The 12,138-nt window shown below is 45.8% G+C and overlaps 1 protein-coding gene and 1 non-coding gene across 3 annotated transcripts in view; one reads left to right on the top strand and one right to left on the bottom strand.

Moving 5' to 3' along the window:
• GOLGA5 (golgin A5) overlaps window positions 1–3,308 on the bottom strand; it is a 37,944-nt gene extending 34,636 nt beyond the window's left edge. For both annotated transcript variants that reach the window (XM_045823524.1, XM_045823525.1), the window contains exons 1-2: window positions 3,159–3,308; window positions 107–686 (exon numbers count right to left, since the gene is read on the bottom strand). In XM_045823524.1, coding sequence (XP_045679480.1) covers window positions 107–656 — 550 coding nt within the window. In that variant the 5' untranslated portion in view covers window positions 657–686; window positions 3,159–3,308. The remainder of the gene's footprint in view (window positions 1–106; window positions 687–3,158) is intronic.
• Window positions 3,309–3,734: 426 nt separating this feature from the next.
• Window positions 3,735–3,840, top strand: LOC123808984. The gene has a single exon (XR_006783870.1). It is a non-coding gene; the product is annotated as a U6 spliceosomal RNA (small nuclear RNA).
• The last annotated feature ends 8,298 nt before the right edge of the window (window positions 3,841–12,138 follow it).

The raw sequence follows: 12,138 nt of genomic DNA, 5'->3' as shown, positions 1-12,138 counted from the left end.
GGGACAGGTGACAAAAGGGGGGATGAGAAAGATAACCAGAATGTGTATGGCTACGACGACACATGAACTTGCTGGACTTTAAAGGGTACAGGGGCTGGGTAAGTACCATGGCTCTGGCTCCCAGAGGGACTTTCGTCAGTGGCTCTGTTGGTGGTAGTTACGCTGGTGTTCGCAGCACTGACACCTGTCGTCTGAGAACTCTGAAGAACAGGTGTCTTGCCCCTCTCTTTTCTGATTTCCGCCCTCCCGGCAGGTTCCTTCCTTGAACTGTTAAGAAAATCAAACAGCAGCTCGTCATCAGGTTCCGACTTTTTTCTCCGGATAAACTGGGAAGAAGGCCGAGGCACGGATGAGTTCTCAACAGGATGGGAAGCCTCCACCGACGCCCTAGGTCCGGCTTTCACATTTGTGGTTCCAGCTAAGATGGTGGCTTTCTGATTCCTAATGTTATCAGCTGCCGAGGAAATATAATCAGCTTTAGATCCAGCCTGATGAGTCGAACCTGGATGTTGCTGGTGAAGCTCAGGACAGTCAGTGTTTTTGCTGTATATGATGCTGCTGATGTTCTCCTTCCTGCTGAGGGCTGTCGCAGCCCCTTGGTCGACGCGGTTTAAAAGGTCCTCTGCCTTCCCAGCAAGATCGGCGAACCAAGACATGACGGCAGCAGAGGAACCCTATTGGCAAACCTGTAGGAAGGACATGAAGTGATCAGTGTGGCATGACAACAGAGCGGAACAGCTGAGACCCGGCCCTGGAGTCAGTCTGGGCTGAACGCCTCATCCTGCCTCTTACTAACTACGTAACCTTGAGAAAACTACTTCACCGAAACTGAGAAACCTTATCTAGGAAATGGGTCAAGCCCCGGCCAGGTAGCTCAGTTGATCAGAGCGTCATCCTGATGCGCCAAGGTTGCAGGTGCCCAGTCAGTGTACACACACGAATCAACCGATGAATGCATAGATAAGTGGAACTCCCAATCAATGTCTCTCTCTCTCTGAAATCAATAAATTATTTTAAAAGTTAAAAAAAGAAATTTAGTAAAATAAGTGCACTTACATTATGAGACACTTTTAAGATGAAACATAAAAAACACTTTGCAGATTGCCTGGCACACAGTAGGCACTCATTTTAGTAGATGCTATTACCATAACTACAACTACTGCTATTGTTATTACTCCTATTTCAACAAAGGGTAAATAAATGTCAATGTAGCAAAAGCATCTAAATAGCAAATAATATAGCAAAATTTCAGTACAACCAAATAAAAACAATTCCCTGAAGTTTGTTTTAAGCTGCAAAAACTTAAAGAAACTTCTGATTAATACAAACTCTATCTTCTTAAAATGCAGCACTACTATGGATAATTTAGGTGTGAATACAATCTGTCTGTCTATAGTACACCTTTAGCCCTGGCCAATGTGGCTCAGTTGGTTGGAACATTGTCCCATAACCAAAAGGTCGCTGGTTCAATTCACAGTCAGGGCACATGCCTATGTTGCAGGTTCGATCCCTAGTCAGGGTGCATGTGGTAGGCAACTGATTGCTGTTTCTGTCTTTCTCCCTCCCCTCTATCTAGAATGAGAATAAAATAAACCTTTAAAAAATATAAATAATTAAATAATCGGTACTCTATATGCATAATAAGCTAAACTCGGAATAAAAAAATAAGATTGCATAACCATTCGATACATGTTTGAGTACTTATAGCCTGACACAATGAACCAGAATAATGGCTAATTAATCCGTATGATAGAGAAGAAAGAGTACTGTATAAAAAAGTCAGTAAACATTTCTTGAATGTGCACATTGTTCTTTTTGCCTGGAAAGCCCTTCCGCTGTTAACTCTGATTCTTCATCTCCATTTGAATGTCGTCCGCTCCCAAAACCTCTTCCTTCCCATCTAAATTAGGTCTTATCATTTTTGTGTTCACACGCTATTCTTTTCCCTCACAGCCACTTTTTGGCTTTATAATTATGTGTTTTTTTCTCTCTCCCTATTGGGGAAGGGAGAGAGAAAAGAAGTGATCAGTGTGGCATGTAGGTGAATAAAGACCTTGTCTATTTCGCTCACCAATGACTCTCCAATGTTTAGCACCCAGACAAATACTGCTGAGTGGAATTTTTATGTCTGATGCTGCACAGACATTCATCACGTAATTTTCACAAACACATTATGTGGTAAGTAGCAATACGTGTATCTTTTTTTTTTTAAGTGGGGGAAAAGGTTTAGAAAGATCCCAGGATTTAACTGGCAGCTCAGATACTCAAATCTAAGTCACCCAAACCCATTTTCTTAATCCTTGCATTTCCCATCCAGCTTCTCAATATCGGAATAACCTCAAGACACCCTCTAAAGCTGTTCCTTAGGAAAGAAATGGGACTACAACCTGCCTGTTTTTTCACAGCGCTTATGTGAAATCAAATGAAAATGGATCTGAAATGCTTTGTAACATAAAACTCCCTACCGATGCAATGTATTCCTCTCAAGTAAACAGTGGTGGCATGGGGGCCAATTATCACTCCTAACAAAGCAAGAAACACTTATTAATTCCTTCATGGCGTCTCCCATTTTAAAGTTAATAGGGCTTTAAAACAAAGCCCCGTGGCTTCATATTACCCAATGAAACAGATACTAACGAGGGTCCTGGGCCAGGCCCTGTTGACAAACATCTCGAGCCTACTTCAGACAAGCCCCTCAAATAATTCCTCAGGCTCTGCCCCAAGAAACAGCCCAGACGGAGGTGAAGACAGGCGGTGACAGTGCGTGGGATGGAGGGGTGGCGGCGGCAGGGCCCGCTGGAAGGCCAAGTGTCAACACAGGCGAAAGGAGGCTGGGCTCAGCTGGTCGGCCGTAGGGAGTGACGGTCGGTGGATCGCGGGTAGGCGAGCGCAGATCCCCACTTCGCTCCCCACCACCTTGGTGACTCTCTGGAGGGGGAAGAGCGGTGAAACCAGACTCGGGAGAGGGGAAGGGAGGAAAGGGGAGGGCACGAAACGAAGTCGGCCGAGGCCCACGGAGGCTCTTCCGCCCCTTTCCTCCTCCCCTCACCGGGCAGAGAGACCAAATACTCCGTTGAGGGGACGCCGCCCCCGCATTTCAGGCTCTTAACGCCCCCAAAGGACCCGTCCTACCCACTGGGCCCTGGACGCCGCCTCACCTGAGGACTCTGCAGCGGCCGCACTGCGGCCTCCACGTCCTCCCGGTCCACCCCACTCAGCTGCCGGCCGGGAAAGGGCCAAGCTGTGTAAAGGCGTCCCGTACCTGCTAAGGCCCTGCCACGGCCCAGCTACTCTTCCGGGAGACGTGGAAGGGCAGCGAGGACCCCAAAACAGAGTGGCTTCCGAGCTGCCTGAGCGGCCGGGAGACGAGAGCAGCCACCGGGAGGCGATTCAGGCAGCGGCGCGGGCAGCAGCCGGGACCTCGCACCCGGCCACGCCCCTTTTCGCCAGCTGCGAGGCAGGAGGCGGGGCCTGCGTGGGTGAGACTAGACTCTTCCGACCGCAGCTTGCACGCGGCTAGCACAACATTGGAGGCCACGCCTGCTGTGGGGGGCGGGGCGGAGCCCCACTGTGGCCCACCTGGAGGACAATTGGAGTCCTGAATTAGGCGGGGCGTGAGGTCTAGGTGCAGCGGGCTGCGTTCACTTTTCTCTTCATCCTCCCGCAGTCTGTGGGTGAGGCTGCTGAGGCCCAGGGCAGGAGATGAGAATGCAGGAAACAAGATCCCTGATTTCGTGCTCGCTTAGGCAGCACACATCTAAAATTGGAACATTACGGAGAAGATTAGCATGGCCCCTGCGCAAGGATGATGTGCAAATTTGTGAAGCGTTCCACATTAAAAAAAAAAAAAAATCCCTGATTTCCTGGAGCTTCCTTTCTAGTGACTGAGACAGATATTAAATAAATCGATGAATGAACAAGGCAATTTCAGGGCATTACCAGGTCTGTAAAGGAAACGGTGAGAAGTGACTGGAGATAGCGGAAGCACTTTTCAATGGTGTGGTCAGGGAAGGTCCCTGCGGAAGTGACATTTCAGCTGAGACCCAAAAGATGGGAAAGGCCGGTAAAAGGCTTTCCATACAGCAGTATTGTAGCTATGTTATTACAGTTCATTGAGTGTTAGCAATTAGTCTAAAATCCACATTCAGCAGTTCACCAAAAACTCGGCACATACTATATGCACTGGATTGGGCTAATTTAGCCCTAATAACAAGTCTACAACAATCCTCATTTTCGTGTTGAAGAAAGTAAGGATCAGAGAGGATAAGTAACTCGTCAAAGATCATCTGCTTTAATGAGGAGTCCACATTACTCCAAAGCCCGTGCTGTTAGACTCAATGATTTATTGTCTGCAAATTAAATATCGGGAAAAGGAGTAATTACAACTCCTTTTCTTCCTCCCAGGTCAGGGTTAGCCCAGGCTAGTGTCCAGCAAAAGTTTCAGGAGCATGGGGAGGTAATAATAGCATCCAACAGTTTTGCCTTTATTAAGTGCAGAATACTGTGTTAAGCATTGGGTCTGTTTTGCCTTATTTAATTCTCAGAACAGCTGCAAGGAAGGTACTATTATGATCCCATAGTAGGTGGTATTGAGTAGATCTTCCTGTTAGGGATTATACATCCCCACCTGTTGCTAGATGACTGCGGCGCATCCTGTAAGAGTGTCCTTTCCAGCTTTACTGATGGATGGATCATGTGACTTCCTTTGGCCAATGGAATATGAACAGAAGTGCCTTTTGACACATTTGAGCAAAAGTATTAAGAGCCATTGTTTCCACTAGCTTTCTTGATCTTTTTTTCCACTTTCATGAGAATAGCCTATCTCGGATGGGGCTGCTTCCTTCCTCCTTCTGGGTCCCAGAAGGAAAAAGGGATGTGAAGCATCCCGCATCTAGTGTCACATAAGTTCAAAATAAACCTTTGCTTTTAGATGCTAGTGAGATCTGGGATTATTTATTATTACACAACTTTACCTACCAAATTCTGATTAATATGTAGCCCCACTTTACAGATGAAGGCTTCGTGCTTCAGGGAGCTTTAGTTACTTGCCACAAGGAGTAGGTTGTATCTCTGAGATGCAAACCTGGGTCAGGGTGACTCCAGAAACAATGATCTTAACCACTGAAAGGGTGAGGATGAAAGGTGAAGTAATGAATGCATGACAATGTCCAGTGAACTGAAATAGCATGGTAAGAGTCAGAAATCAGATGACCTGAGTTTTTATTTGGCTGTCAATTAGTTGCAAATGAGTTCATCTCCCTGACTCTCAATTTTATCAGAAAAAAAAAGATGGTGATGAAGTAGAATATACTTTGGTTCTGATCGTGGTTCTCTAGTTTCTAGCTGTGTGAACTTGAGCAAACCACTCCACTCCCCAGGATTCACTTATGAAGTGAAGATATTGAACTAGAATTAGGGATCACACGTTTGCAACCTCAATTAATTGTTTTTGTTTTGGCCACAGCATGATGTTTAATTTATAAACAAAAACCAAAAATTCACTCAGAGTGTGTTGACAAGAGAGTGGAGAAATAGACATTCCTACATGTTATTGGTAGAAATGTCAACTGATACAATCTCTAAGAAGGCAATTCCACTTCTAGGGAATTATCCTGTAGAGACATTGACACGTATGCAAAATGACATATGCACTATACAAAGTTATCCATCACAGAGTTGCTTATTAATAACATATATTGGAAACAAGTTAAATGTTCATCGATTTGAAATTTTTGGTATATTCATCTAACAGAATACTATAAACTGCTTTAAAAAAAAACAACAGCCCTGGCTGGTGTGGCTCAGTGGATTGAGCTTCGGCCTGTGAACCGGAAGGCTGCCAGTTCCATTCCCCGTCAGGGTAGATGCCTGGGTTATGGGCCAGACCCCCAGCTGGGGTGCGTGAGAGGCAATCAATCGATGTATCTCTTGCACATTGCCCTCTCTTTCTCTCTCCCTTCCCCTCTCTCTAAAAATAAACAAAATCTTAAAAAAGAAAAACAGAAGTTCTCATGTAGGAATATGAAAAGAGCTCTACAGTCTTAACAATATATGTTTAGTGAAAAAAACAGAGAAAAAAATGGTGTTGATAATACGCTATCATTCGTATACAAGTATCTTGTATGGGTGGAGTGTCTTTCTCAAGGGACACTTTCTTTGCAGGAGAACCTGGCCGGGCAGCACAAGTGAGAGGGAGCTTTATTCTTCAGTGGATCCTATTATGCACATGTCCCTTGAACTCTGTAGCAAGAGAATCTACTATTTTTAAAAATAAGTAAAAACAATTTAAAACTTTGAATGCTCTAGGAGGCCAAATGCATCCCCCACGTCTTCACAGCCCAGCCTCCCAGTTGCCCAAGGTCCCTCCTCCATGTCACCTGCCCAGTCCCTGCAGGCACCCCCTACGGATTTTGTGATTCTCCTTAGAAAATTCCTGTGTTCCTTCAGCTCCTGGTTCTGTGATTCTACTTCCTTACTGAACAGATCTGAAGAATGAAATTGTGAGCCTCTCCATGCATTCTTCTCTTCCAGCAGCAGGGGGCAATGAACACTTAAAAGTATGCGTGTGCCTGTATATTATAACTGGGTTGACCAGTGAAACTAGCATTGCTGTATCCATTTGTTTCTAGAGCACAGATTGTAATTTTCCCATGATGCATGGGAACTTCATATTCCCATACCTGTTGGGAAGTTCCTTCAGATGCGTCAGGCCAATTCTAGTATTTTCCGTATTGTCTGGAAAGCTAAGTTGCTTGCAGAGATAAAATCCCTTCGCCACTGAGCCCCCAGTGAAACTTTCTAGGACCCCTGTCCACCCCACATCCTCCGGCTGCCTTTGCCTTTGCTAAGAGCCTCCAACCAACATATGACCCCATGTTGGCAGCTGGGCTGGGTGGAGAAAAGGCTTGGTGTTGTCCTGGAAAGAGCCCAGGCTGGTTATCAGCAAACAGCAGTTTGTTTCTTCCTTGGGCTTCATGGACAACTCCCTTTCTCTCTCAGGGTCTCAGTTTCCCTGTCTGTTCAATGGGTGATTTTTAAGGTGGTGGTGAATGATTGTTATGCTACAGAATTCTTTCTTTAAAGGAAATCTGTCCACACCCCATGTATAAAACAGATAACCGTTGAGCAGCCCTGAGGGAAGAGCCCTGATAAAGAGGGTGGGGACAGGGAGAGCGTGTGCAGAGCCCCACCCAACGGATCCCCACCCCCCACCCAGAAGCTCCTGAGACATCTCAGGAGAACCCCAGGGAGTTTAAAATGCCTTTGCACTCAGTATTGGTGTTCCTTAAGGGTCCCTTCCAAGGCCCTGGCCAGGGAGCTCAGTTGGTTACAGTGTTGTCCTGATACGCCAAGGTTGCAGGTTTGACCTTTGGTCAGGGCACATACAGGAAGCAACCAACGAATGCACAAATAAGTGGAACAACAAATGGATGTATCTCTCTCTCTCCCTTCCTCTCTCTCTAACATCAATTAAAAAAAAAACTTGGAGTCATCAGCACATAATAAAACTGAAAACCATGTGACTGGATGAGTCAGCTGGGGAATAAATGGGGAAGAGATAATAAAAACTAGGACTGAGGTGTTCCGGAAACCACGTGAAGAAAGTATGTGACAGAAGAGGAAGTGCTCGACTGCATTCAATTCTGTGCGAGGGCATGATTCCATATATACAAAATGTCCAGAACGGGTGGACCCCTGGAGACAAAGAGCAGGTGGGTGGTTGCCAGGGGTCAGGGGGCGAAGGGAACAGTCAGTGACTGCTGGGTACAGGACTTTCTCTGGGGCGATGAAACTGTCTCGGAACTTGATGCAAGTGGTGGTTGCAGAACATTGCGAAGGGACTAAACGCCACTGGGTTGTACTTTTAACTGATTGATTTTATGTTATGTGGACTTCACCCTAATAAGAAAAAATCTGTGAGAGATCGAGCATGCTGAGACTGAGAAATGACTGGTGGATTAGCAGTGTCAAGGTCACTGGCAGTCTGGACAAGAAATGTTTTGGGGAGCGTAGAGCAAAAACCTAAAGGGGGTAAATCCAGGGGGAGCTGGCCACGTGAGGGCGGACACGGGGCCAAGGTTCTCCCAGGAGATTCCTGCTTCCCCACCCACGCCAGAGCAAGGGTCGCACACTGTCTTTCTTCTGTCACCTCAATTTGCTGACATCAGGGCTCGCTGGGCTGCAGCCCATCACATGTACTTTCTATACTTTCTTGCCAGCGTCTTCGTGCATTGAAATCGACGGTTTTGTCCAGCTTTACAATGTTTGCCAATTTTGTGGGTGTCTAGTGGTATCTCCTTGTGGTTTTCAATCTAAACACATATATGTACACTTAGACATGCATGTATAGAAACACGTATAAGTATGTCAAATGATATGTATACATAAAATACAGTTAAATATATTTTTCTTGTATTTTTAAGTTTTTTTCATTTTTAAAAGATTTTACTTATTTATTTTTAGAGGAAGGGAAAGGGAGAAAAACATCAATGTGTGAAAAACACATCAATCTGTTGCCTCTCGCACGTCCCCAACTGGGGATCTGGCTCACAACCCAGGGCACGTGCCCTAACTGGAATTTGAACCAGCGACCTTTCAGTTCACAGGCCGGCACTCAATGCACTGAGCTACACCAGCCAGGGCTTAAGGTATTTTAATATAGGAAGGGCTCATGGTATAGTTAGAAAATCCATGGATTTCTTGGAAATAAATTTCTCCTGCATTTTTAAAACTAGTTTTGCAGTGAAACATAACATGTATGGAGGAAAGTACAAAATGCAAAGTGTATCTGTGTGCACACGTGACATTGCCGGGGCCTCAGAGGGCCCTGGGTGTCCTTTCCTGCACAACCCTCTTCTCTTGTGAAGGTAACAGCAGCACTGATTCTTCTGGTGATCGGGTCCCTATTTTTATACAGCTCTCTCCCCTAACTTAGAACCACACACACACACACACACACACACACACACACGAATGAGTGCATGTGCAAACCGGTGAGGTCTGAGTAACGTCTGTGGTCTATCTGATAAGGCTGTGGCAATGCCAGGCTCCAGGGTGTGCTGTCGTGCTCTAGTTATGTAAGATGCTGCCACGGGGGTGGGGGCGCCGGGTGAAGGATACACTAGACATCTCTTTTTTGCCACTTCCTGTGAGTCTATAACTACTTAAAAGTTAAAAAAATGAAAAAGTGCTCTTATCTTTTAGAAACATAGTGAAATATTCATGGGGGATGTATTCGTTTTCTGTTAGTGCATAACAATCTGTCAAAGCGTAATGGTTTAACCAATAGTAAATATTTATAATCTTCCATGGTTTCTGTGGATCAGGAGACTGGCTACCACAATCTTCCCTGTGGTCCCCGATGATTCAGTGCTTCCGACATGAAAAATATACTCACTCCCTCCCAAGGTCCTCAAAAAACCTCATTGTATTGCAGCATCAACTCCAAGTCCAGAATCTCACTACTTGAAAATCATATTCAAGTTCCCCCAAGTACAGTTATTCTTCATTTGAAGAACTGTTAGGTCGGATAGATAGTAAACCGAAGCAGGGAGGACGAGGGAGACATGTCTCACGCACTAACTCAGCGGTCCTGAGCCTGGTCCAGTAATATTACCAGGTGCTCCAGCATCACAAGAAACACCATGCTACCATGGGAGGAGGGCAGTCCTTAAAATTTTATGTATGATCTCCACTATCTGGGAAAGAAAGCCTTTGAAACAGTGCATTCATCCCAAGGCCTGGAAGAGGAAGGGTCCAGGGTGCCCAAAGAAAGAGCCCATAAAGCAACTTTGCTTAATTGCCTGTCTCTGGTCATTGTCTGTTTTCCCAGGCAGTCCCTGGTGCTTACAGAACAACTTAGGGTAACTGGCTCAACTTCAATTAACTGCCTCCTGTCACGTGACCTGTTTTAGGACAACATGAACAAAGGTCATCTGGAGCAAGATAAGAACTCGGGTTAACAGATCCCTCACACAGACTACGTTTGGGCAGTCATGTTCTCCTGGGGGCAGCTGGCCTCACCTTTCCCCAGCACTCGATATGTAACTTTTTCACCTCATCCCACAACTTTATAAGTCAGTCCCCAAGACCAAGGACCTGCTGCTTTTGGCCGCCCTTGCTCTCGCCACTCTGATTCTCACTTCTCTCCCCCACCTCAGCAAGGCCCGTTCTCTTCCATGATAACACACACCACCAATAAACCCTGCTCGCACATGAATAGACTTGCTGATCTGTAATTCTTTACTGCGTTGGCAAGAAGATCCGCGTTTCCCCCGTCACAAAACTATGAATTAAGAAGACAATTAGTTACCCCTTTGCCAACATACAGCAGTGACAGGCACAGGATAGATCTTCTCATTCAAAGATGGGAGCAGAGCAGACACACACGGGTCCCTGCAGTGGAGTCTGAAACCCGGCAGGGCCGTGTTCCTGGTTCCCTGCTTTGGGCTCAAGGCCTGAGAAGATTTTCTGCGGTTCCTGGTTTCACCTTCTGAGTCATCTTTCCTCTTCCTTGAGAGATAGCCTGTCCTCACTACTGGGTAGCTTCCTTAGACTGCTTACTGTCTATACAATTTGGGGGATACAAAGATCTCTTAATCTGTACTATCAGTCCGAACTGGTGGTGTTTCTGCTAATACAACTCTCTTTAAAACTTTGTGGGTCTTTAAAAAAACAAAACCACAACAGAAAAATCTTTGTGGGCCTTTAACAGATCTCATCAGAGTTTATCTTACTAGACAGATTAGCACCCCCAAATCTCTTTGAGATAAGTTTCCCTTTACTTAGCTTTTATCTGAGAGTGCCTGAGAACAGTGGTTTTGAAAATCTCAGAAGTCCCACTGTTTGAGCAGTTATCTGAGGCATTGCCTCGGGTCTTTCTGACATGATCACCAAGGATTTTACAGCTCACCCTTGGTTTAATCTCTTAAACTGCTTAACTGTGCTCACTTCAGCAGTGGCACCTACACCAAATCAGGTTTGTCTAACTTGTTCTCTGATGTTTTTCCCCAAGGGCATTTCTAAATTTTAGCATGGTTTGCTATCTGTAGAGTCTGGGAATTTTCAAATCTAGCAAATTCTGACAACTCTAGAGTTATCTTTTCAGCTTCATCTCTTTCCTCTTGTCTTTTGCCTTAGGCTGCAAAAGCAGCCAGATGATACATTCTGCCTTTTAAAAAAATCCTCTTAGGACACCCAGTTAATTAGTTAGATTTTCTGCTCTCCAGGTTACTATGGTTGACAGTGCGGTAAAACTTTCTCCCATTAAAGATGAAGAAACTTCCTGTTTCTGATGATATTTTCATTTTCCTTTCAACTTTCATGGTCTGCCTCCCCTGCGCCCTGGGGGCTCTCTAGGCTTTCCTGAACACACTGCTCCAAGTCCTTCCAGTTCCTGGGTCCTGGCTGGAGGGCTCTCCCTCCCAGGAGCACCCTGCGCCTTCCTCTCTCTCCTCCTCGTCTCCCTGCAGATGCGTGACCTTGGCCTTTCTCTCCCCTAAGCTCCAAGGGCCGGCCCCTCTTCTGCCTCTGTAACTTGTCTCGAGCCTGCACAGCCCAACTGGCTAACTTCTACTACCTCTGTAACTTTCTGAATAAGCTTTATCATTTGAAAAAAACAAAGACCTTCCAGTCTCCACCTCCACCTGATCTCGCATTTTTAGGTCTCCGTTAGGGCATCATCCTACAACCAGGTTACCAGTCTCTGCCTTAGTTATCAATAGCTGCAGGATAAATTGTCCCAAACCTCTGTGGCCTCAACAATGTTATGTTCACACAGTATTTCCCACAGGGGTTGGGAGCAGTTTGCCTTGGCAGTTAGGGTCCGGCTTCCTTCATGAGGGCCTGTGATGAGCTGTAGCCATCTGGAACCTTTCCTTCCTTCCGTCCTTCCTTCCTTCCTTCCTTCCTTCCTTTTTTTTGCTGGCTGTTTGTTGTTTATTTTCCACTTGGTGCAAGGCACACTGTGACGGGTGTCAGGAAGGCTTGGGTAGTAAAAAGCAGGGCTCTCTGAACTTCCTTTTGATATTTTGCTGTTTTGATATCAAAGAACCCAACCAACCGTTTCTGCTTGCTGCAGCTCGCCTAGTCTGCGGGGTGGGGTGAGGAGTGGGGAGGGGATAGAGGACAGCCTAGCCC

Source organism: Phyllostomus hastatus, unplaced genomic scaffold (genome assembly GCF_019186645.2).
Source record: "Phyllostomus hastatus isolate PE091 unplaced genomic scaffold, TTU_PhHast_1.1 phas_scaffold_501, whole genome shotgun sequence".
NCBI lineage: Eukaryota > Metazoa > Chordata > Mammalia > Chiroptera > Phyllostomidae > Phyllostomus > Phyllostomus hastatus.
The sequence above is the reverse complement of the archived record's forward strand: the minus strand, read 5'-3'. Positions and strand labels throughout refer to the sequence as shown.